This window comes from Leptonychotes weddellii, chromosome 4, assembly GCF_054177405.1.
Source record: "Leptonychotes weddellii isolate Sample4059 chromosome 4, ASM5417740v2, whole genome shotgun sequence".
NCBI lineage: Eukaryota > Metazoa > Chordata > Mammalia > Carnivora > Phocidae > Leptonychotes > Leptonychotes weddellii.
The window spans coordinates 133,743,102-133,770,518 of NC_138372.1; the positions used below are offsets into that span (position 1 = coordinate 133,743,102).

General features: G+C 38.3%; 1 protein-coding gene across 3 annotated transcripts; it reads right to left on the reverse strand.

Moving 5' to 3' along the window:
* Positions 1 to 14: 14 nt before the first annotated feature.
* Positions 15 to 27,155, reverse strand: PLEKHF2 (pleckstrin homology and FYVE domain containing 2). 3 transcript variants are annotated; one of them, XM_031024228.2, is made up of 3 exons: positions 26,896 to 27,155; positions 8,262 to 8,393; positions 15 to 2,633 (listed from the first exon to the last, which is right to left on the reverse strand). In XM_031024228.2, exon 3 carries the CDS (start codon positions 2,617 to 2,619, stop codon positions 1,870 to 1,872), a length of 750 nt encoding a protein of 249 aa, XP_030880088.1. In that variant the 5' UTR covers positions 2,620 to 2,633; positions 8,262 to 8,393; positions 26,896 to 27,155; the 3' UTR covers positions 15 to 1,869. The 3 variants fall into 3 exon arrangements, with proteins under 3 accessions (XP_030880088.1, XP_006729833.1, XP_081672401.1); XM_006729770.3 differs by lacking the exon at positions 8,262 to 8,393 and having other exon boundaries at positions 26,896 to 27,153; XM_081816275.1 differs by lacking the exons at positions 8,262 to 8,393; positions 26,896 to 27,155 and adding an exon at positions 26,450 to 26,585.
* Positions 27,156 to 27,417: the final 262 nt, after the last annotated feature.

A 27,417-nucleotide genomic window follows, 5' to 3' on the forward strand; every position in this document is an offset into this window, starting at 1 on the left:
CAATATGCACGGAGTTAAGTTGTAAAATACTTTTTATTGTAAAAACAAAGTCAACAGACGTTGACAATGCAAATGTCATCCCAGAACATTTCCCCTTGGTTCTTGAATTTGCTAGGTTCCTATGTACCAGCAAGTCTCCATTAGCACTTCTCAGGTTTCATGGTCATTTTGAGATATGTTGATTAATTATATGTATATATTGCTTGGAAACAAATGTCCATCTGATATTAAAACAAACAAAAAAACTGTTGTGTCTTTGCTTCACATTTCCTACAGGGAAATCTATATATCTCAGATACCTTCACAATTTAACAGTAAAATTAATGCCTTAACCAAACCCCAAAATTCTCCATCACATTACTGAATCAAACTCATGACATTCGCAATACATCCAGATTTAAATGTTTAAAAACAAAGTTTGGAATTTAAAACAAACTTTAGGCTGATTTTTTCATATTTGAAAGACTGTAGTTATTTGCAGCATACAAATGGAGAGAATAGTGCAAAATGCATCAAGTTTTATATGATAAATACACTTTCACCCTAAATGGCTGCCTCAAAAGCAAAGAGTGAAAAATTACCAATTCTCAAAAGCAATCTAGACTGACTCAATAAAGTTCACAATTTAGAAAGATCAATTGCTACTCTATTTCTATAGATTGCAAAAGGATTTCAGAAACAGATTAAACATACAATTGTTTTACAAAAATAGAAATATTGTTTGGGACTTTATAAAACTTTATAAAATATAACACTGTATTTGCAAATTCAAGATAGTTTCACACTGAAATAGACAATACTTCCACCTATATAAAGTCTAGTCAAACTTAACTGGTCTTGACCATTCTTACACATTATTTCTTCCAAGTCTTCAGCCTAAGTAGATCTGTGCTCTATCATGGGATTTTTTTTAAGAGATTGTTTAATTTAAAAGGTTTTATAAGATTTTTCATTCTAGAAGTAATGTTAAAGCAGATGAATTTATACCTACAAATACGTTTTACTATAAGTAGAAACTAATGCAATGTGACAATTCTGTATTTGATAAATTTCAAACCAAATTCTTAAGAATGAAAACCTACCTACAGATTTAAAATATATATTTGACAATTATAATTTGGTACCTATAAAACATAAAAATATAATCACAACTATTTTATGGAAAAATATTTATTCCTATAGAACGAAGAAGCTCTAAATTTAGTTATTTGTAGCTGGCAGATGAGAAGTATTTTTAAATTACACCCATTCATAAATGCTCATTTTATCACCTCATAGAGCACCAGTGTATTTTCAAAATAAACTAAAAGTGAGAAGGTAGGGGCTAATTTCACCTAACAGTGCTACTATGATAAGGCACCACTTGGTATATGAAACAGCCGAACAAAGTATTTTCAAATCATGTTTTGTTACTGGTGTCTTAACTATTAGATAGGATGGTTAGGAACAAGCTAATAATATTAGCTAACCGCATTATACTCCTTTTCCCATCATTTTTTGCTTTTAGTTTTTCCATATAACAGAACATATAGTAAACAACAATGTAGTACATGATCTGTTAAATAAACATCTTTTCCCAACCTTCCAACAAAATAATCTAAAATTAAACAAGAATAAGAAACCAACATTTATCTGATATACTTGCCAATAATCTATCCCTGTAGAAGAGTGGGGAGTTGGGTGGGGATGGGGGTGAGGACACAATGACAGGACCTATTTTCTATAGGATATATTGAGGCACATAGGTTAAAAGTTTCTCAGGCAAATTCACGGCTAGAGCAAAACTGAGAGAAAGTTCAGAATTTTACATTCCCCCCAGGGTTGATTTCTCAGGTAGTCACACCCAATTAAATACTTCAAAATATGTCCTTAGTCACTGCTATCATCATCATCATCATCATCAGATACATCATTTAAAGGAGACTTCAATGACTGACTGTAGGAGTCCGATCTAGTAGGCTGGCACGTGGCCAGGTCCCCCGTAGAAAGCAGGTCATAGCAGAAGTCACAAATCCGCACAGGCTTAGAGGACTGGCTTGGAAGAAGAAATCTCTTTTCAGAGCAGGGCCCACAGACAACAAAACCACATTTGCGGCAATGGTGACGACGATTAACAGGTGTGAATTTTGCTTTCTGGCAACGCATACATATAGTTGCCTCAGAGTCAGGAACCCAGACAGCAGCATGTTCATTACTGGGTGTCTTCCCACTTTTGGAGAGTAAATCAGTAACACATTTATTTATGTGATTCATCCATTCAGATTTCTCAGTGGCAGTGGCAGCATAAACTGCAAATGACTTAGTTGGGGTCTTAATAAGCCATCCATTTCTCAAGTCTCCCTCATCTTTGATGGAATCAATAGTCACATTTTCCAGGGGAATGATATGCTGTTTGTTATATTTTTTCTTCTGGATGACGATATTGCCATATACAAGAATATCATTAAATAAGAAAAACTGCCTTGCTTTGGGCTTCTTTCTGCACAACTTAGTCAATACTCCTTCTCCAATAAGAACCCTTCCAGGTATAGTTAAGGGTTGACCAGCTGCTCCAAAACAATTTTCTACTATATTTATACGTCTAGTATTTGCTTCACTGTTTGCCAAGCGATCCACCATCTTTTGCTAGTAGCCTTAAAAAAAAAAAAAGAAAGAAATTAGCACATAGAAATTATAAATTCATAAATTAAAAATTATATAACCTAAATTTAATCTAATAAATCCTTACTTTTACTCAAAAGCAAAATGCTCTAAAATTGTTTCCCTCCAAGATAATCACCAAGCATACCAAAAGGGTTAACATCTCCTACTTTTTGTAATCATCAAAAACACTTATTAACCATCTCCATACAGAACTATACTCGTTAAGTAGGTATCTATGAAAGTATAAACTTCTTACAGACATAAAGGAATAAACAACTGGACACTGAATATAAGTCCCCTCTGCAAAATAATAATCTCAGTTCCAGGAAATTTAACCTCAGAGGGATTCTAAAGAAGAGGGTGAAATTCCGTAAAGACCAAGAGAAGTTAATGATTTTTCTGGTAAGCTATTCCCACTGAGCTAAAGCCTTAATCCTCTCACCTGGATTACCAGAACTGTCTCCTTGCCTTTGGTCTTACCCCCTAAATCAATCTTCAGGCAGTGATTTTTCAAATGCAAATCTCACCATGTCATTATTCAAAAGAACTCCCCTTGATCTACAAAATGCAGAATTTTTAGCATAGCATACAAGGCTGTTTATTATCTGGTTCTTTGTTTTTTTTTTTAAAGATTTTATTTATTTACTTAACACAGAATTAGAGAGGGAGATAGAGTGAGGGGGAGCTGCGCGCACAAGCAGAGGGAGAAACAGGCTCCCTGCTGAACAGAGAGCCAGATGCGGAACTAGATCCTAGGACACTTGGATCATGACCTGAGCTGAAGGGGAGTGAACCACCCAGGCGCCCCCATGATCTGGTTCTTGCTTACCTTCCCAGACTCATTAGTCACTCTTTACCTCAAACTTTATGTTCTAAGAAAACTCTACTACTTATAGTCCATTTCATCCATGCATGCCTTCTCTCATGCTGTTGTATCCTTTACTACTTATTACTCAGAGCTAACTCTTTCTGATCCTTCAGGACTCAGTTTAGGTTATCATATTGAAGCCAGAAGTCTCCCTCAAACTCTTTTAGACTAAACACCTCTCTCTGTGCTCTTTATATTCCACGTACCTTCTGGCTTCATTCTTACCAAAGGATTGAAATCTGTGTTCTTTAAAGGCTGCAATGGAACCTAAAAGACAGAGACCATCTGATACCTATCTTTGAAACTGACACCCTCCGGCACAGCAAAGGTGATCAAAAATGTTGACAAGAACATTTTGGTATTGTGCAAACAACTCGATTAATCTACTCTTAAATGATCATAGATTTAATCTCTAGATCCAATAGTGACTTCACTCAAGTCCTTGAGTTGTGCCCTATTTCAGATCTACTAACCTAATACTACCACAACCAAGTCATAGTAAAGAGAAGAGGAACATTTAAAGTCTAACAGCATAGTCTAAATTCCAGTATTCGGCTCATAAACTGATGACACTGTACCCCTTCTTGGCCTCCACTGTAAAGGTTTTGATTATTCCTGAATTTGTCTCCTCTAGTCTTGGGTCCTTATAAAAGCCCTCTTGCTCTCCACAAGGGTAGGCTCTGCCCTGAAAGTTGTTCCCAAGAAATTATATAATGCATGGTTCCAAACTGTGATGACTTCTTTTCTAATTACAGCAAATGTGCCAGCCAATTAAAGGTTTACTGTCCCATTCACAGCGCATCACAGAAGAGGAAATAAAAACAGCTCATAAACATGAAAAGAGGCTCAATCTCATGCATAATTAAAGAAATGATGATACAACATTAGGGTATTTTTTCACTTATCAGATTAATAAAAATTGTAAAAATTTCCTAAGATGCAGTACTACTGAGGATATAGGGAAACAGGCACCCTCATACACTATAGAAAATATGTGTATTCACTGATCTAGGGATTTTATCAAAAGAAATTCCAGAGTGCATCAAGATATGTGCAAGGATATCTAACACAGCACTGTTCGTAACATACACACAAAACTGGAAAAGCTCCAAATGTCCACCAAGAGGAACTGGTCGAACAATTTATGATACACCCATAATAATATGCTAGATATCTGTTAATAATGTGATAGATCTAAACACAGTGATATTGGAAAATGTTCAAGATATTTAGGTGGGGAAAGAGCTGAACACGATCTCATTTGTTTCAAATATATACTGCGTTTCATCAAATTTAAGATGCTATAGATTTTAAGACACATCTTCATTTTATGTGCCACTGAAAATGAAAAATGCTGCCAAATACATCATGGCAGCACCCCTAATTATATGACATCCCAATTTCAGAGATACAAAATATAGTAAAACATGTTCATCTATAGACTCAATGAAAGGTATAAACGTATAATCATAGACACTTGTAAATATGTAAGCACACACACAGAAAATAAAATTAGAAAACTATATACCAGAATTATCAATAATTGTTATTTATCTGTAAGAAGTACAATTATGGATAATTTTTCATACTTTACACTATCTTTAAACATTCAACAAATATTTATTTTGTTAGGCACTGATCTAAGTGCAGGAGAAAAAAAAAATATACAACACAAAGTCCCTGCTCCTTAAGGCTGACATCCTAGTTGGGTGAGGAGTGAAACAGAAAACAAAATTGAGAACCAGCTTGTAAATCAATGTTATGATTAAAGTGATTTTTAAAAAACCAACCAGGAAGCTATTCAGACTGGATGGTCAAGGAAGGCCTTTCTAAAGTGGTATGATTTCAGCTGATAAGGAGGAACCAGACAGACAGACAGACATGAGGTGTGGAGACAGAGAGGTATATTTCAAGCAAAAGGAGTTAAGTGCAAAGGTCCTAAGGCAGAAAGTTGGCACTTTTAGAGAACTGAAAGTACCTATTTATTCCCATCTAAATTAACTGCAGATTCTACTGCTTTGGACATACAGTTATATACAATGCAAACAGTTTCCTATGACTGCTACTACTGGAATTAATACCATCTAAATTTGTGCATACTTTTCACAGTATCTTCTGATTTTAACGGTCTCAAATTCCTGTGAAGTAATTAGTTTTTACATATTCCAAAGCAGCATCTAATAATATTAGCTGAAACGTGAGCTGAAGGAGAAACTAAGGCACAAAGAAAGAGATTCAATAATGTTCAAGGCAAAACAGCCTGGAAGTAATTCTATTCATTGGGAGTCCAGCAACCAGCTGAGCACTCTGAATGCAATACCGTATATTCTATTCACAGCAATCTTAAATAGATATGCACTATTAGCTCCATTTTATAGATGAGTAAACAGATAAAAAGAAGTTAAGTACTCTGCCCAAGGCTGTCACAGAACTGAGGCTCCAATCTGATTCCTCGGTGCTGTTCCCGGTATATTATGGCACATTCCTTATCTTATGGCTCCACTGACTCTACAAGAACTGAGAAAGCTATTGCTAACCTTTGGACCTTCACTGCAAAACCTACAAAGAAGAAAAAAGAAAGAGAATACTAACTTGAGCAACTAACCTGAAATGACAGGTCATCATGATTTATTTAGCCAGTCTCTTGAATGTTTCATTCTTCAAATTTTGCAATATACTAAGCCTGAATCTCTTTTCATAAATCTTGCCCCATTTAAGAATGATGCAACAAAAGAGAAGCTTAGGCATCATTAATTGGTATTTGGATAGAACAAAACAGCTTTCAAAGTTTGACAGTGACCCACATAAAAAGTACTGCAAGGTTATAAATACATACTCATATAATTCTTTCAACTATAAATAATGTATTCTATTATCTTCATTTATTTTAATGATAGTCGCAGCCCACTTGATTGATTTCACTAATGGATTGTGACCTATACTGGAAAAACAATGAGCATGAGAACTTAAAACCTTTCCATTATCCCTGTTGGTCCTAAAATATTTTCTGTATGTGTCTGACATGAAGAAGGAAAGCACTGAGCTAAAAAAAACCCAGGAATACACAAATGCCTTATACACACACGCACGCGTGTGCGCCCGATATAGTTGGGTGTCCAGCAGGAACAGCACAGAGAATGGGAGAATGGGGGGAAATTACCAAAAGGGAAATCAAAGTACCACTTTTAGCTGGATTACTGCTAGATACCCCAAAGCCAGGTTCTTTGGTAAACTGGATTAGGGTACTACACTTTGGCTCAGGACCTCAACAGGGCCTCTGCCTTCCCCCAAAGCCCAAATCCAAATTTACCACCAGCACACTGAGGTGCCCCAAGCAGTAAGAACTCTTAAAGACTTTTGTGAGAATATTAAAGATTACTCAGCCTAGCCAAGGAGTCCTTTGCATAATTACTCATTAAAGGGCACAGAAAGAGGAAGCAGAAGACAACTGTAAGACAAGGCCCAATTAAATTTCTGTCTACTTTTCTTAGGAAGGAATACCAGTGACTATAGGAAGAGCTAGAAAGAAAGCTTCTGCATCTCCTGGCAGAGATGACTTTTTTTTTTTTTTTTTAAGATTTTATTTATTTATTTGACAGAGACACAGCGAGGGAGGGAACACAAGCAGGGGGAGTGGGAGAGGGAGAAGCAGGCTCTCCGCCGAGCAGGGAGCCCGATATCGGGCTCGATCCCAGGACCCTGGGATCATGACCTGAGCTGAAGGCAGACGCCTAAAGACTGAGCCACCCAGGTGCCCCGAGATGACTTCTTTAGAACAGTTTCCAAGAAGTAAAATTACTGGGTCAAAAGACATGAATTAGTTTAAGACTCCTGCTAAGAGAGTCAAAATTTCCATTCTGAAAGGTAACACCAATTTACCAAGCAGCACAATGACTGTCCCATTTTGTCTCACATATTTTTCTTTAAAAATGTCAGTAACAAGGTAAGATTTCAAAAATGGTATCTCATTTTATTCATTTACTTTATTTATCCAACATTTATTGAATGCTTTTTAGATGGCATTCACATTCTTTTCCTCTTAGAGCATAGAGTCTACTGAAAGAGAAAGACAGAAGATAAGTAAATAGGTGATTCTGAAAGGTGAAGTGCAATGAAGGAAATCCACAGGGTGTCAAGATACAGGGAAAAACTCATTTACTGAGTAGTTCAAAAAGGCCTCACTGAGATGGTGCTATACACGGAGTCTTAAAGGATGGGGAGTCAGCCATACAAAAGAACTAATATTACAGACAAAGGCCTTAAGACAGCAAAGACAATACAGTACTTTTAGTTTAATTAAATTTTTTATTTCATAGCTACCTACTGAAGGCCACCACTTTCTTTTATTTATTATTTATTTATTGAAGATTTTATTTATTTATTTGACAGAGAGACACACAGCGAGAGCAGGAACACAAGCAGGGGGAGTGGGAGAGGGAGAAGCAGGCTTCCTGTCGAACAAGGAGCTCGACGCGGGCCCGATCCCAGGACCCTGGGATCAAGACCTGAGCTGAAGGCAGACGCTTAACAACTGAGCCACCCAGGCGCCCCAAGGCCACCACTTTCTAATGTGCTTATTAACCACCTGTATTTCTAAGCTTGTATATTTAGGGGTTATTAATTTGTATGACAGTGTTTTACACATAAAGGCTAAAAACTGTTTATTTCTTTGCTTTTCCTACTATATTAAGCAGTAATTTTATGGAGTTTGACATAAGGGCAGTTTTATCTCTTATGTAGTTAAACTTACCAATACATTCCTTTGTGATTTTTCTTCCATCACTCCTAAGCTCTCCTTATCCAGGTATCAGATACACCTACAGGCTTCCTCAGCTATCTCAAAGTAGAGCATTCCTAGGAAACCTTTTGTAAGCCGAAAAGGCTTAAAGCAAAAAAGCAATTCCCATTAATTTACATGGAAAAATTTTTGAGTGTTCCCATATCGAAAAACCCCCCACTTTAGGCTTTTCTGATTCCTTAGGACACATCCTGTTAACAGATATACAAAAATAAATCAAGATAAAACACAGATGATTTATCAAAGACACAGTTCAAAACTATGGCGGCTTGATGTGGAGATGCTGAGTTCCAGGAAAGGAGCTCGGTGGTGCCACTCTTGCTGCCCAGGTTATGTACTGCCTCTATAATGGCTCGCTGCAAAACAAACACTGTTTCCTTTTTTTTATATATATTTTTAAGTAATCTCTACACCCAAGGTGGGGCTCGAACTCACAACCCCAAGATCAAGAGTCGCATGCTCTACTGACTGAGCCACCCAGGCGCCCCCAAACAGCCAACTATCTTCACTTATTTCACCTTTTTCCATAAAAGTAAAAAATGTTCTTTGGGTTTCTTTCAGCTAGCGAAAACAGATACTAATGTAGGTCTTTCATAAAAGTGAGTTGTGGAATGCAAAGTTCAAAAAGTGGGGTAGGGTATACCTGTATTTATTGTCTATATTTAGGATATGAACTTTTTTACATTTAATTCTTTTATCCACCTGAAATTTTTTGACATAGGTAAAAATTCTTTTTTTTCTTTTTAAATATCTGCATTCTAAAAGAGCTAACCAACTGCTTCAGAATCACCAAATACTGTGTGACCTCAGTTTTCCTCATAAATGTGAATAATAATAGCAACGGTGATGTCAAGAAGAGGATTAAATGATAATGCATATAAAAACGTTCAGCAAGTAGTAAATAAGTGATAGCACTTATTAATGGTATTAGTCTAATCTACAGATTTACAACACTCTCTTTATATTAAACTTTTATATATTCTGATACCTGCTTCTGGGCTGTTCGGTCAAATCTATTAACCTGTTTTCTAATTCTTATGTGAGTACCACTCGTAGGACTAGTCTAGGCTATCCCCATTACTTAACCTTTTAAAAAAGTCTTACTTAATCTGTTTATTTGTCCAGATGAAGTCTACTTAGAACAGTGGTTCTCAACCTTAGCTGTACATTGGAACCACAGGAGAGCTTTAACTTTCAGTATACCAGAAAAAATAGCCATCCCAATTTACTGAGTCCAAAATACTTATTTATTTTTAATATTTTAAGCCATTTTATGACTAATTTATAGAAATAAAGTAGTTTTAAAATGATTTTAAGAATGATCTTTATAAAAAATTAAACATAGTAAATTTCTTATTCCACATTTCTCTATTATTGAAGGTATATATATCCAAAAAACCAGCATCCTTTGAATGCAACATTGCTTATAAGCTATCATGCATGAATTTGTAATATATTCATTTCCGTCTTTAGGAGTACTGTTTAATGATTCTGAGTTTGAGAAAACTCATCTAGAATATCATCTGAACACTCAGTCTGAGATTTCACTTATAATGACTCACCAAAATTATTGGTTTAAGTGTTGCTGTTTCTTTATACTCATCTTCTGACTTGTCTGGTAGTTCTGAAATGTCTACCTTTTGGGACACCTGGGTGGCTTGGTCGGTTAAGCGTCTGCCTTCGGCTCGGGTCATGATCCTGGAGTCCCGGGATCGAGTCCTGCATCGGGCTCCCTGCTCAGCGAGGAGCCTGCTTCTCCCTCTGACCCTCCCCCCTCTCATGTACTCTCTCTCATTCTCGCTCTCTCAAATAAATAAATCTTTAAAAAAAAAAAATAAAAAAAAAGTCTACCTTTTCTGATTTTTTTCTTTGCAGCTAAAGATGGAAAATGTAGAATAAAAAAAATCTAAATTCTCAAATATGTTAAATGAAGGCTTAAAACAACAAACAAACAAACAGTTTTTGTATCTTTTTGAAAGATGATGCAGTACTTTGGGCAATGCCATAATAAAACTGAAAGATGGTTCAATAGTGATGATTTATTTCATCCTTGTATCATCCTTCTAGGCAATTGCATTACTCTTCCATTTTTTTCTTTTTGGTTAAATAATTCTTAGGACATTGAAATAGTGAACTGCTGCAAAATATAGAAAAGCAAGGTCATTAAGATCCGGTATTGTAGATTTATATATATCCTTAACCAACTGAGCCACCCAGGCGCCCAGATTTATATATATCCTATGAAGCCAGATGTAACTGCAAGCTAGAATGAATTTTATTCTATTTTTTAGTAATTTTCCTTTTTGTTTTACAGATCTCTAAGAAATAATAAGTTACAAAATATCAATTACTACAAATAATTTGAACTGCTTAAAATAGAAACTCAAAAACCAAAATGGAAGCCAATGGACCCTGATGATAAACATAAAGGGTTACAGAAATACTGATCCCTAGGTCCCTCCCCCAAAATAAAATACTCTGATTTTATTAGTCTGGGGAATGGAAGGCATGGCTGGAAACTGGAATATTTAATTTTTTAATTTTTAATTTTTAAAAGATATATTTATTTTAGAGAGAGAAAGGGAAAGAGAGAGAACATCAGTGGGGGGGAGGGGCAGAGGGAAGCAGGGAGCCCAACATGGGGTTTGATCTCAGGACTCTGAGATCAAGACCTGAGCCAAAACCAAGAGCTGGACGCTTAACCGACTGAGCTACCCAGGTGCCCCTGGACACTGGAATATTTTAAAGCTCCCCAAGTAATTCTAATATGCAGCTAATGTTTAGAACTATTTTTCAATTACAATAAATAAAGAACAAAATTCACTAAAATTTTTATGGAACTCATACTACACCCATACATTGAGAATAAATTAACATCTTCCTAAGTTTTTTTTTTTTTTTAAAGATTTTATTTTTAAGCAATCTCTACACTCAATATGAGGCTCAAACTCAAAACCCCAAGATCAAGAGTTCCATGCTCCACTGACCGAGCCAGACAGGCGCCCCATCTTCTTAAGTTTTTATTGTTCTTAGGTTGATAGTATCTCTTTCCAGGTTTCAGATCTTGTGGCCCAATAATTTTGTAGGTTTCTTCTCACAAGATTAGTACACATTTTTTTTTTTTTTAAGGGAGGAGTGGAGGAAAGGATGAGAAAGAGAATCTAGCCTGACATGGGGCTTGATCTCACAACCCTGAGGTTATGATGTGAGCTGAAATCAAGAGTCGGATGCTTAACCAACTGAGCCACCCAGGCACCCCTAAACATTTCTTTAGTAGCTTCCCAGGTATTTCATACTTTTTGTTGCTATTCTGAATCTAATCTTTCCCCATTATATTTTCTAATTAGTTACTAGTATTAATAAGAAAACTACTAATATTTCTGTCTTTTCTCCCCATGTCTGGCCATTTCACAGAACTCTATAAATTCCCAATTTTCCAAATGACTTCTCCTTTGTCTTCTTTTCCAGCAAATAGTGTTTGGCAGTGCTATTTCATAGGTAAAAATGTAAGAATCCATGGCAAAAGAATTAAAAAAAAAAACAAACTTAAACTTTTATAAAGCCAGATTTGTATACCAATTAAAAAAATTAAACAATCCAAAGTTTCAAGTTATCTCCTTCACAACTGTAGACAAGAACTGCATTTGAATTGTCTGAGCTCCACTCTAGTCTTTTGGTAACATCTTTTTTCTGAATATGTTCTTCAGTGGAGTGTCTACCACCTGTTAAAATTGTAACACTAGAAGAGGCAAAAACTCTTCTAAAAAAGAGACAGAATACTATTTACAATGGAGAAGAGAGCTCAACTGTCACAGGATACTATGGCCCAGTTCTTACTGAAAATGAAAACTTATCTTTGCAGCTGAGTTTAAAATAAAAAAATCATCTAATGAATTTCTTACATGTACCCATGACATCTGGTATCAGTGAACATCAGTATTCAACTATGCATTATAGTTGGAAAAATCAATAAACTATGAACCAAAAGACCTGGATTCTAATCTCAGCTCAGGCACTGAAATAAGAGATTTCATACAAATTACCTAACTGTTGGGGGGAGGGGGTTGGGCGGCGGCGGCAGCAGCCTCCCCCTTAAATAAAGTAATCTCTAAAGCACCTTCTGTCTTTAAAATACTAAACTCTGACTGTAGTTGGGCCATGTTTCTGGTTTACTGCAAGGTTGACTTGCCTACAAATTAATTTTAAATCAAAATTTTGACTATGTCTTTAATATCAATCAAAATTTTAAAATCTGTTGTTACTGCTGAATTGAGACCACAGAAAACGTAAAAGGGAGAGACAAAAGTGATGAAAGAAGAGGGAAAAAAACAGCAACAAACTATCAGAGATACATCCTCCCTGGACAAATGTGAAAGTATTAAAGCAAACTTCTCCTCCCTAATACAGGTAAGTCAAATGAACAATTATTCTGTGTGCCTACCACATATGCAAAGGACAGGACCATTCTCATTTTCAAAAGTTCTATAGTTTAGTAAGCATAATAACAATAATCAGGAAATTCTAGGTAAGACTTCTAATAAAATATTAGGATGATAAAGCAAAGAAATACTCTGAAATTTGTCAAATTAAATTTGTAATTTCAGTAAATTTTACTTATTCCATCAATAAGAAGAGACAAAGTTTTGTCCTCCCCTTTCCAATAGGATTTCTGCCACTGCAACAAACCAACTACACAACATGTATTCTTTTGTTAATTGAGGTATAATTGACATATAACATATTAGCTATATTATATATAGCTATAGCTATATATATATAGCTATAACTAAGCTAACTTTGGCTTTGTTCTTTTTCTTTCTTTTAGGTGTAAAGTCAGATTATTTGAGATCTTTCTTGTTTCTTAAGGTAGGCCTACAATGCTATGAATTTCCCTCCTAGAACTGTTTTTGCTGCCTCCCATAGACTTTGGCAAATTGTATTTCCATTTTCATTTGTCCCAAAGTATTTTCAAAAAATTTTTTAAAAAAATTTATTTAAGTACGTTCCACACCCAGTGTGGAGCCCAGAGTCGGGCTTGAACTCACAACCCTGAGATCAAGACCTGAACTGAGATCAAGAGCTGGGTGCTTAACCGACTGAGCCACCCAGGCGCACCGAAAGTATTTTTTTTTTTTAATTTCTCCATTGATTTCTTCATTGACGCACTGTTGTTAAGTAGCATGTTGTTTAACCTCCAAATATTTGTGATTTTTCTAGTTTTCTTCTTGTAATTGATTTCTAGTTTCATACCACTGTGGTCAAAAAAGATGCTTGGTATGATTTCAATTTCCTTTTTTTTTTTAAGATTTTATTTATTTATTTGACAGAGAGAGAGCACAAGTAGGCAGAGTGGCAGGCAGAGGGAGAAGGAGAAGCAAGCTCTCCGTTGAGCAGGGAGCCAGACGTGGGGCATGATCCCAGGACCCCAGGATCATGACCTGAGCCGAAGGCAGCCACTTAACCAACTGAGCCACCCAGGCGCCCCTGATCAGTACTTTACATTCTCCATCAGGCATATTACTTATCTCCATTTCAGTTAGGCCTCTTGCTGTGATTTTGTCCTATTCTTCCATTTGCGATGTGTTCCTCTGTCTCATTTATATCTTCCAATGTTATCTTGTTATTAATGCCCTTTATTTTCAGCTTAAAGAAGTCCCTTAAACATTTCTGTAAGACTGGTTTACTGGTGACCAACTCCTTCAGCTTTTGTTTGTCTGGGAAAACACTTTACCTCTCCTTCAATTCTGAATGAGCCACCCAGGTGCCCCTGATTTCAATTTTCTTAAGTTTGTTGAGACTTGTTCTGTGGGGTAACATATGATCTATCTTGGAGAATGGATCCATGTGCATTTGAGAAGAATATGTATTCTGCTGCTTTTGGATGGAATGTTCTGCATGTATCTATTAAGTCCATCTAGTTTACTGTTTCCTTATTGATTTCCTATTTGGGTGATGTAAGTGGGGCATTAAAGTCCCTTACTATTACCATACTGCTGTCAATTTCTCCCTTTAGGTCTGTTATGTAAAGCAAACACTATTTAGGTGCTCCTATGCTGGGTGCATAAATACGTGCAAATGGTATAATCCTCGTTGGATTGACCCCCTTATTATATAATGCCTATGCCTATCTTTGTCTTTTACTACAGTCTTTTTTAAAAGTCTAGTTTGTCTGATACAGGTACAGCTACCCCAGCTTTCTTTTGGGTTCTATTTCCATGAAACATCTTTTCACATCTCTTCACTTTCTGTCTGTGTGTGTCTTTACATCTGAGGTTGAGTCTCTTGTAGGTAACGTATAGATGGGTCTTTTTTGGTGGTTGTTTATTCAACCACTGTCTCTTGACTGGAGAATTTAGTCCTTTTACATTTAAAGTAATTATTGATTTCTGGCTGTTTGTTGTTCTTCTCTGTTCCTTTCTTCTCTTGCTCTCTTCCCTTGTGGTTAACACTTTCTTCAGAGTTATGCTTAGATTTCTTTCTTACTATGTTTTGCATATCTACAAGAGGTTTTTGCTTTGTCATTACCATGAGGCTTACATTTAACATCCTATATATAAAAAAAGTCTATTTTGACTTGATATCAACGTAAGTTTAAATGTATTCTTAAAACTCTATACTTTTACACCCCCATGTTTTGTTTTTGATGTCACTTTTTATTTTGTGTATCCCTTAACTGATTATTGTAGTTACAGGTTTTCTTAAAATTACTTTTATCTTTTAACCTTCATATTAGCTTTATAAATAATTTATCCACTATCTTTACTATATATTTACCTTTACCAGTGAGATTTATATTTTCCAATATTATCTTGTTATTAATTAATGCCCTTTATTTTCAGCTTAAAGAAGTCCCTTAAACATTTCTGTAAGACTGGTTTACTGGTGACCAACTCCTTCAGCTTTTGTCTGGGAAAACTCTTTACCTCTTCTTCAATTCTGAATGATAACCTTGCCACGTAAAATATTCTTAGCTGGAAGTTACTACATTTCGGCACTTGGAATACATTGTGCCACATTTCCTTCTGGCCTGAAAAGTTATTTTTTTTTAAGATTTTATTTATCTGACAGAGAGCACACAAGTAGGGGGAGCGGCAGGCAGAGAGAGAAGCAGACTCCCCACTGAGGAGGGAGCCCAATGTGGGGCTTGATCCCAGGACCCTGGGATCATGACCTGAGCCAAAGGCAGACACTTAACTGACTGAGTTACCCAGGCGCCGCAAGGCCTACAAAGTTTCTGCTGAAAAATATGCCATATCTTGTTACCATTGGTTTTTTCTCTTGCTGCTTTTAAGATGCTCTCTTTAACTTTTGACATTTTAATTATAATGTCTTGGTGTGGATCTTTGGGGGTTCATCTTATTTGTCTTGGTGTGGATCTTTGGGGTTCATCTTATTTAGAACTCTATGGGCTTCCTGGATCTGATGTCTGTTTCCTTTCCAAGTTAGGAAAGTTTTCAGCCATTTTGTCTTCAGATAAGTTTTCTGCCCCTTTCTTTCTCTCTTCTCCTTCTGGGACCCCTACAGTGCAAATGTTATTCTGCTTGATGTTGTCCCATAGGTCCCTTAAGCTGTCTTCATTTTTTAAAATTCTTTTTTCTTTTTGCTGCTATTTGGGTGAGTTACACTGCCCTGACTTCTAGATTACTGGTCCTTTCTTTTGCTTCATCTAGTCTGCTGTTGAATGCCTCTGGTGTATTACTCAGTTCAGTTACTTTATTCTTCAGCTCTGTGAGTTTGTTGGGTACTTTATTTTCCTATCTCTGTTGAAGTTCTCACTGTGTTCATTCTTTTCCTAAGTTCAGTGAGCATCTTTATGACTACTTTATCAGGGCAGAGACCCCTAGCTCCTAAAGGAGTAGCTCCATTTGTGAGATCCATCCCAACTGTGCATTGCCACAATGGGTGGGGTTTTTGGCAAGACTGCATCTCTGCCTCTCCTACCTGTCTCAGTGTGGCCCTTTCACTGTTTGTTGTGAAGGAGTTCGGCTAGTTTTCGGGTCTTATTCAGAGGAAATTGTTCCATAGGTAGCTGTAGATTCAGTGTGTCCATGGGAGGAGGGGAGTTCCTATACCATCATCTTCAACACCCCTTCCACAACATATATTGTAGAAATTAGTAGTGATTTAAAAAAAAAAAAGTTCCTGTTTTAGATAAGAAAAAAAGGGACAAGCATTTATATTTTAAATTTAAACTCATACAAAGCTGGAGTGAGAGAACTGAGCAAAATTTTGAACATTTAGAGAGAAGCCCTAGTAATTTTTTAAAAAGTCTCTCCTAGACACCAAATCTGCCTATTACTGAAGAGTAAACTCAAATGCATTATTCTACAGGCTTAGCCAGAAAAGGAAAAAAGAAAAAAACTAACGTTTACTCAACACCTATACATATGCTAGGCACTTCCACATTTTACTATTTTAATGATCCAAATTTTGTTAAGTGGTAATTACATACATTTTACAAAAGAGTAAATTAAGTCATTATAGTTAAACAATTATCCCATTGTCTCACAGCTAGTTTTTATAAAAACACGTTTTTCTATTATACTTTGCCACCTTCAGAAATATTACAGAAATATTTCACTTATGTGAACCGTATTATGTGGAGAAAGCCACTGATAAGAGGAAAAAACTGAAATATGGTAATAAGTATAAAAATGCTGAAAGTGATCATTCAAATACTAAAAGGAAGTGGAAAGTAAAGCTATTCCACTGATATAGGGTGTCAGTAAAGGCAATTTAAAATAGGTTAGGCTTGCTGCAGAAATTTACCATGGTGTATAAAAACTAAGCCATAGTTAAGGATTTTAGAGAATTTGGAAAATCAGAATAGAGACACTGGGAGTTACAAAAAGTTTTTAGAGAGGTAGGAGATAGAGGAAGAATATAGACCTCAAGTTTTAAGCAGGACTTCCAGACTTAAACTAGCATTTAAGGCATACAACACAAGGCAAGATTAATTTTTTTTTTTTTTTTTGAGAGGGAGAGAACATGCGCACACACCACACATGGGCTAGGGGAGGAAGTGGCAGACGGAGAGAGAGAGAATCTCAAGCAGGCTCCATGCCCAGTGCGGAGCTCGATGTAAGGCTCAATCTCATGACCCAAATCAAAATCAAGAGGGGCACCTGGGTGGCTCAGTTGTTAATCGTCTGTCTTTGGCTCAGGTCATGATCCCAGGGTCCTGGGATCGAGCCTCACATCAGGCTCCCTGCTCTGCTCCCTCTCTCCCACTCCCCCTGCTTGTGTTCCCTCTCTCGCTGTCTCTGTCAAATAAATAAATCTTAAAAAAAAAAAAAATTGAAATCAAGAGTTGGATGTCCAACCAACTGAGCCACCCGGATGCCCCAAGATTAATATTCTTTAACTACACTGTAATCAGGTAATCCCTATTCAAAAACCAAAGGTTCCCTGCTGACCAAATTAAATCTAAAATCCTTAATCTGGCATTCAAAGCCCTTCACAGTCAAACCCCAGCCTGTCCCAGTCTATCTTTCCAGTTTTACCTCTTTCTATATGTTCTTTGTTAACAGTCAAAGCAGATTACATGCTATTCCTGGAATATGCAGAGCTTCCTCACCTACCTCTGAGCCCAGTATATGGCCCCCTCCCCTGCTATTCTGAAATTTTACCAATTCCTCATGATGCAGTCAGTTCAGTAGCTTTACAGCCAGATAACTGTTTCATCTTTAAATCCACAAACCATTTTATCTGTACCACCTTATGGTACTTATGTTCTACTAGGTTTTATAAAGATGTGTATACCTGCTTTTCCCCCCCAAAAGACTGGAGGTTCCTAGAAACAAGAATATCTTTTCCTAAAACTGTATTCCTCAAAGCACCTACAATAACGCTTGTATATATGTGCCATCAATCTGTACTGAGCTTAGTATGACCAGCAGTTAAAAGTGGCAGCAGCTTTTCAACCTAGAGTTTGACAAAAATCAAAGACTTCATTTTGACATCTGTACTAGCGTTCACAGAAAACAGGAACCACACCCTACACATCAACTGCTTCACTAGACCTATAGATTTTAAATTTACAAGCAAATATCTGGGTCCATTTAACTCATATCTAATTATGAATTCTAAGTATTGAGCATGGCAGATCCTGTTTAAAAAAAATCTCAATCTCATGATAATATACAAAAACGATTTCTTCTCTTGCCAAGAAGCACAGCTGTTTAGTTAGCAAATAAAAAATGATGATGTGTGCATGTTTTCACCACCAACAAAATTCAGATAAAAAAGTGCATCATTTCAAAAAGTTTTTATACAGAGGCAGCTGTATAGTGCTGACTGCTGTAAAGAAACCACTGTATAATATTGAAAAGTAAAGCTAGTAAAGCTCATAAATGCTACTCTGGAGTTGGTTATTCCATCACATCCCTAACAAATTTTCTTTAGTATTTTTCAAAGCAGTTGCAATCTGCTCACCACATTTCAAGGCTTTATGCGGTGTGTCAACGGGAAAAAAGAATGAACGAGACACTGGGATTTAAGACATGTACCACAAAGGTTTTTTTTTTTTTTTTAATTTATTTGACAGAGACACAGCAAGAGAGGGAACACAAGCAGGGGGAGTGGGGAGGGAGAAGCAGGCTTCCCGCCGAGCAGGGAGCCCAGTGCGGGGCTCGATCCCAGGATCCTGGGATCATGACCTGAGCCGAAAGCAGACGCTTAACGACTGAGCCACCCAGGCGTCCCTGTACCACAAAGTTTTAATAAAAAAGCACAATGAGTTAAGTACTGTGATAAAAATTGTAACAAAGCGGTAGTAAGCAAAAAGGGAAGAGCAAAGGTATGGCTTGAAGAATGTAGCATTTGAACACTTGAAACAGGTGTGAACAATAAGTGGAACCTCAAAAGGCAAAACAATGGTAAAGGCACAAAGCTCTGCAAGAAAATAGGTGTTAAAAAAAAAAAAGTCACATGTACAGATGTAGCAGAGGCTAGAGGGAGTCATTTAGTAGAGAAACAGGGGAGAAAAAAAATATGACCAGATCTTGTTGGTTCCTAAGAGTTCATTCTGAAGCTTTTGGAAGGAGTGCTCTGATGAGTTGATAAGAGTGAAGTTTGCAATAGGAAAAGAAAGAATAGCGATCAAGTTCAGGATTGCTATGACTAACTAGAAGTGGAAGAATAAAGTTCAAATAAATCCACAGGTTTTTGGTCTAAGCAATAGGGAAGCTGGTAAAACCAATATTAATTTTCCATAAATTTGAAGTAGTAGCAAACATTTATGGACCACTTACTCTGTACAAGTAGTAATAAAAGGCAGAAATACTCAAAACTAACAATCTTTGTGAAGGAGAAAGACAGCTATAAATCAAGTTTATATACTATAAAACTGTGTAAATCATGTGTTATACATTAGGGTGTGTGTCTATAGGAAAGAGAATGATGGGAATAAATGATAAAGAAGAAAACAAAAGACAGGAAAAGAGTTTGGTACCCATGTAGTATGCTATGAACTAAAGAATATGATTAATTTAAATCTGTGCACTCAGTTTAAGGAGCAGAGGAGAAACAAACCAAAAACATTAAAAAAAAAAAAAAAAAAAAGAGTGCAGCCCAGGGCCAAAGTGTTTAATTGGCAGGTAATTGTGGCCAGGGTGAACATCTAGAAACAACTCTAAAACGACTAGAAACTCAAGCTGGAAATTAAAGCAAAAGTAGTAGGTCAAACTATTTGGGGGAGGGGGGAGGCAATGAGGAGGGAGCGGGGGAGGCGAGGAGGGGTGATGGTGTACAAACACACTGCTCAGAGAATAGGTGAGGCTGGAGGAGGTAGGGCCAGGACAAAGTACAGTGGTAGAATAGAAATCTGGTTAAGATAGAGAAGAGCCAAACTGCAAAGGAAAGTAAGCATCAGACTGAAGAGTTTAGACTTTATTATTATATAGGCAACAGGAAGACTGAGGCTTTCAGATAGGAAAATATTAATCAGTACACAAAAACAGTACACAGGATGGACTGGAGAGACTACTGAAGTTAGATCGAAGGCAAACAAAACAAAACAAAAACCCAGAGGGTAACAAAAGCCTGAGTCACAATAACTGACAGCAGAAATAAAAAGGGGGAAGAGAGAGAGACTGAGGTATAGAGGATAGGATCTAGAAACCAACCGAATATATGGGTGAAAAGCGAGTGCAAGATGACTTCAAAGGTCTAAGCATAAGCCATTGGCAGATGCTAGGTTTGCTTCAGGAGGGAGAAGACATCAGTTTAGGACATACTCATCTTGAAGTACCTTCAGGGTATCCACAAGACAAACATCTGTCAGACAAACACAAATGCTAGGATGAGCAGGGAGCTCCAGGACTGAAAAAGATTGAGTAGTCATTCACATGTAGAGGTGCTGGTTGATGCTGTTGAAGACAGAAGAGGTCAAAGGACTGAACTTTGGGGAACACCTCGTTTAGAAAGCAAGAGACAAGCAAGAGAGGAGAGAGGGGGAGAAAACAGAGCACAAAGCACCTTTTCAACATGCTTTCACATGTCTCACAAGTCTCAGAGACTAAAAAACCTTATTGTGCCAACAAGTCACAACACCAGTGAAACACGTGGAAAAACTGAGGACTAATGATAATAATGTATAATAATAAAATGCTTCAGAAAGCACTGCCCCTTGACCCTGGAATTTTTAACCACAGAAATTTATCCTGAGAAAGAAACTCTTGTGGGGGTCAGGGGGAGGGGGCACATATGCTGTGCATAAAGTTTTCCCTCTGGCATTAACTTTAATAGTGAAAAATAGAATCTAAATTTCTAGGCATAGAGAGGAATGATTATTTATACCATGAAAAAGCCAAATGTCTTAAAAGATATTTTACCACATAAAATTTTAAAACTTCAACATTGAAGGGAAAAAGCATTAAAGTTAAAGAAAAATATTTGTAACATATGACAAAGGGTCAACATTTTTAATATATAAAAGGGCCCATGTAATTAAATCAAAAGAAAAAAGGAAAATATCCCCAAAGAAAAATGGGTAAGATACAAACAACAATTTCCAAAACAACAAATAAAAATGACCAGTAAATGAAATAATGTTGGTTCTCAGTGCCAATAAAAGAAATAAAAATGAAAATGATGTATTATTCACCTCGCTAAAATGTGGGAAAAATGGGCACTCATATTCTTGACAGAATACACTGGAACAACTTTTCTAAATGCCATTGTTGGCAACAGACGCACTTTAGAAAGTTTACACAAAAATTCTATTTCCAAGAACATATGCAAAAAAACTTAGACCATTGTACAAAATTATTCACATACAGAAGTTCACTGTAGCTCTGTCTTAATAATGTTGAAAAGCCAGAAATAACAATAGGAGACTAGTTAATTATGGCATATCCATATAATGGATTTTTCAACAGAAAGAACAGAGATTAATATTTAATGTGGAAAACTGTTAAGGCAGTTTATTAAATAAAGGTTTCTAAACAGCAAATATAAACCTTTTTTTTTTTTAAAGTCTGGAAAGATACACACCAAAAATTTAGTACTGGTGTCTCTAAGTACTAGGGTAAAATATTTTTACATTGCCTAATGATTTTATAATGAACACATATTCTAAGATTTTATTTATTTCAGAGAGAAGGAGAGTGAGAGAGAAAGAGAGCACGGCGGGGGGGGGGGGGGGGGGAGAGGATCAGAGGGAGAAGCAGACTCCCTGCTGAGCAGGGAGCCTGATGTGGACTCGATCCCAGGACTCTGGGATCATGACCTGAACCAAAGGCAAATGCTTAACCTTAATGGACTCAGCCACCCAGGCGCCAACACATATTCTCTCATAGACAAAGAACACTTACTGCTTAAGTAACAAGATGTAAAGAAGAACATGTAGAAAAATATAAGTGTAAAAAACAAATGCAAAATTACAATTGATAAAAATATGAAAAAACTAAGTTTTTAAAAAATTCCAACTATTGTTTAAATGAAACAAGCATAAAGAATTAAGTATAGTTCCACTTAAAAAATGGAAAGAAAAAAAGATGAAAAAGTTAATGTGAAGAAGAAAATAGAAAATTCACATCACAAAATCTTAATCATTTTAGAAGCAAGTTCATCTCTAAGAATCAAGCGTTTCAAAATTGGGGTTAACAATCTGAGACTGAAAACACAACAGAGAAAATGAGTCAACTTTGGGATGAGAAAAGGTTTAGAAAGCAACTAGTACACAGGCAGCTGGAAAACAAATATTCAATAGTCACCAAAGCTGTAACTTTCTTCAGAAGTGCTGGGCAGAAGAAAAAGGAAACGGTGGTATTTACAAGTTGAGAATTGACCAGTTATATACAGCAAAGGTCAAGGAGAGGAATATGAGGTGCTAGTGAGTTCACAGAATATGAACTACAAGGTTCAGCACCCGAAAGAAGGTAGAAAATTAACAGCCTGGGAGGTGACAATGAGGACAAAAAGCTGGTTCATCAGGTATGATGGAAAACACACACAGGCTCTTGAATCACCACCTCTGGTGAGTTTAAGACTTGAGGTAGTTCAAAATGATGACAAGGTTAAATAACTTGGTCATCCGTGTAGGTTGCTGATGTAGAGTGGTAGTAAAGGTCACTAGAGTAAGTCAACTGTAGTTATTTACAAATGTAGCCCACCTTTCTGGTCTGAAATGAATGTAACTGTTACTTTAACCTCTACATACTTCACTTTTCTCTGACTCAGATACATCCTTTGTAGTCTGACAGGAATTTGGGGGGCACTTAACCTCTCTCTGTACTTTATTCAACCACAAAATTAAGAGTAAGGAGATGGGATATCAATGATTCTCAACCTTGACTACACATCAAAATCATAGGTGCTTAAAAAAAACCCACACACATACACAGACAAAACTACCTATGCCTTGACCCCACACCCAGTAATTCTGACTTGGTTCTAGGGTGGAATTCAGGCATCAGTATTTTTAAGAAGTTCCTCAGGGAATTCTAATGTGTGGCCAAGGTTAAGAACTAAACTACATATTTCTAACAGCTACTTTTTTTTTTTTTTTTTTTTTTTAAGATTTATTTATTTGAAAGAGAGCACAAATGAGCAGGAGGAGCAGAGGGAGAGAGAATCTCAAGCTGACTCCATGCTGAGCTTGGAGCCCCACTTGGGCTCAATCCCACCACCTGGAGATCAGACCCAAGCCAAAACCAAAGTCAAATGCTCAACCAACTGTGCCACCCAGGTGCCTCTAAAAGTTGCTTTTTCTTTTTTTTTTTAAAGATTTTTTTTTTTTTAATTTGAGAGAGAGAATGAGAGAGAGGGAGAGCACAAGGAGGGGGGAGGGTCAGAGGGAGAAGGAGGCTCCCTGCTCGATGCGGGACTCCATCCTGGGATTCCAGGATCATGACTTGAGCCGAAGGCAGTCACTTAACCAACTGAGCCACCCAGACGCCCAAGTTGTCTCCTTCTAAATTCTATGATTCAAGGTAAATGACAACCACTTTGTTCATTTGCTAATATAACTTACTGAGTATCATGCACCAGGCAATTCCACAAACATTTTAGTAAATCCTCACAACACTTTGAGGCAAATATTTGTGTCCATTTCACAAATGAGTCCTGTGAAGCTTAGAGAAATGAAGCAACCTGTTCTAGAGTCACAATCCAGTAACGAGCAGAGCTATGGATACAGGTTTGTTTGTTCCAGTCCACCCTACTGCAACCTGCTTTCTCTAGCACAGCAGCTACTCGAATGCCTTCTCTTCCTTCCTAGGACCTCACAAATTGGGCACACCAGTTTGTGATTTATGGATTGGAGGGAAAATTATTTGGGGGGGCAGGGAATTAACCCCAAATTCTATAGTAATGAGGGCACACCAGTTTGTGATTTATGGATTGGAGGGAAAGTTATTTGGGGGGGCAGGGAATTAACCCCAAATTCTATAATTTCATTACAGAATTAGTAAACACCTTTACCTAGAGGGGTTTGCAACCTGACACAGCGAAGTATACTTATATTCAGTTAATCCAACAAGAACACTGCTATTAAGCATGCACCTGGCACACAAAGCTGTTCTCAAAGATAAGCTTATCAACAGAAAAGCAATTTTTATACGCTTTCCATTAAGTAAGGCATTCTAAACCAAAGTCCTAAGATAATTCTGACAAAACAATAATTGACAGAGAAATGAGAGTTGCTCTATCAAAGAACTTAAATGTGTAAACATGACCTTCAAATTTATCATAAGGAATTACCTCTATTTCCACCTAGTACAAATAAATTCAATGACACTTTAAAATTATGATTATTATTCTTTTGGTGACACACTGTTTCTTTGTAGATTATACCATTATCTACTTGGAAATTTCATAAAAATTCAAGTTCTGTATCCCCAGGTCAAAATTTGAGTTAACAAGACAAATTCTCAAAAAAAAGAAAGAAAAAAGTATTAGAGAAGATTTAACTTCTATGCCCACGGAAAGGGCAATTTATTTTATTTTAAAGATTTGAGAGAGAGAGAGAGCATGTGCGAGAGCTCCTGAGCCAGCAGGGCAGGGAGGGGCAGAAGGGGAGGGAATCTCAAGCACACTCTGCTCTGAGTGCCGAGCCCCACATGGGACTCCATCTCACAACCCTGAGATCACGACCTGAGCCAAAACCAAGAGTTGGATGCTTAACCAACTGTGCCACCCAGGCGCCCCTGGAAAGGGCAATTTAATAAGAAATTCATGAAGTGTATTTACAAGGAACAGATGTGTCCTCATCCATTCAAACCTTTCCTGAGCATCTGCTATGTACTCTGCACACTGGGGATGAAACGGCAAATCAGACTCCATGCAATGCCTGTAGTTAAGGAGGTACCATGACAGATCAGTGTAGTATTTACTAGACTGCAATGAGATAAGTGAATTATTCTTGGGGAGAGAAAGAGGGTGGGGTAAGGAGAACAGCACAGAGAAGGTTTTAAAGTATAGGCTCAAGTGAAAATTTCACTACAAAAACCCTTGTAAATCAGCTCTCTAGGAAAACAAGTACACAGAGGAGCTAAAATCAGAAAGAGCAGCAAAGACAGAGGAAACAAGGTGGACAGAGTTTGCTCCACCACAGGTGTTACGTATGCTACAAAGTTAATGCTATAGGAAAAACAGGAAGGCTTCAGAGTCATAAAGACCTCAGTTAAATACCAGTTTGGCTGCAAGATTTATGAAGTTAGTTAAGTCACCTCATTCCTAGGTTAACTCTTCATCCGGAAAAACAAATATGTATAATGGTGTTTACTTGACAATGAAACAAAACAAAAAGGATTTAAGAACTAAGGAAAATTAGCAGCCAAATCTGAGCAGACGCTCTATTATTACCTCTAGGATAAGAAGAGAAATTCTCCAAGACACGTTTTAGGGTTTACCCTATTTGTGGTTCAGAGCCCCTTCAGTTCATTTAACAGAATTTTAAAGCTAAGATGCCTTTATTAAAACACATCAATTTACATTCACTGACTGGGGTAATTGAGGCTGAATCCTTTTTGATGCCTTGGGTTAGTATACCAGTTTTATTTTTTGAGGCGATAGCATGTGCTTTCCAATTAAGTAGAGAAACTTAATACCATTCACCTCCAGTGCTGTCAGGACCCGAAGAGATTAAAAATAGAAGCCTTCGTTAATACTGAATTAACCCGAGGACCCCGTGAGCTACTACAGTACAGGAAAAAAGGTAAATGCTCCAAACATGGCAGGCTCGCACCAAAGGGAGGAAAAAAAACTTCGTAATGTCCAGATTACTTCACCTTAAGACACATGCCTTTAAGTCTATCAAAGTTCCTAAGTCTGTCTTTATTAAGTCTCTTCTGTAACGTACTAAACACAACAAAGAAGGTATTTATCAACTTACATACTTTGTGAGTCTGAATTACAAAAAGGCTTAGTTATCTGTAACCTTAATACTACCATTTCCACCGCACACTCACGAGTTACTGCTATAATGCAAGAACACACAAGGGAATTCAAGCAACATGAGCAGCAAGCTCTCGGCCCTCGGTAAAATTTTTAAAAAGGAAAAATAAATTCGGCCGAAGACCATACAACTTTAAAAGACTCTAAATAAACGTGTTAGAGCCAACGCTTCCATCAGAGCAAACTCTGCGGTGCCATTTTTTTTTGCCCCAAGTCACATAAAAATATGCTGTTCAACTTACAACGTCCCTAATGCCCAGACCCCGCAAACTTTTGGGAAAGACGCTGGGGCCCTGAGACTCCACTGGCCGCGAACGGGACTCCAATCCTCACGCCTCGCAACTTCTCGCCCGACCTCGGGACACCCCCGGCGCCTCCGCGCGTCCCCGGTCCCCCGGTCCGCGGACCCTGGGGACAGCCCCCGAGCCCACGGGCGCAGGCGGCGGTGTCCTGCGGGCGGGCGCGACTCGCCCCCGGCGTCGGCGGGCCAGCCCCAGCGCGCGGGGAGCGGCCGGGAGCGCCCCGTTTCTCACAGACCCCAACATGGCGTCGGCCGCCGCCCGCGACGACAACACCTCCCCGCGCCGCAAACGGCCCGGGGACAGCGGAGGGAAGCGCCGGAAAGTTTCGCTTCTCCTCTCCCGGCCCGCCAGGGAACGGCGGACAGGCAACCTCGGGCTTCACCTACCCAGCCGGGCGCGGGCGGCGGCGACAGCGGCGAAGATCCGACTCCTCCTCGTCCCGGGCTCCGGGCGCGGACTCTACTCGCTCCACCGCCCCAGCCTCCCGGGGCGTGTGCAGCCAGCGGCCCCGCGCAGCCGGCGCGATCCGGACGCGGCGGGCGGGCGGGCGGCACCACGGCTCGCAGGTGACTCCTCCGCCCCTCCAGTCGAACCCCACAACGGCCGCCTGGGTTGGCCTCTCCCCTGCGCGGGCACGGGCGCGCCGCCTCCCACACGCCAGGCGCGAGCGCTCGGGCACGAGCACACCCACAAGGCTCACTCCCCGCCCTTTCTTGCCCGTTCCCTCGCCCCGCCCGGGCGGCCCCGCGCGACGTGCTCGAGGGGGAGGGGCCTCAGCGAAGGCCACACCCACCTAGGCAGCCGGGACAGAGGGTTGGTTTCTCCGCTCGCTGTGCGGACGCGCACGCGGCAATCTTGGGTGCACGTGGGCCGCCTTACCTGGTTTTCTGGCTCTTGGCAATCCTTTG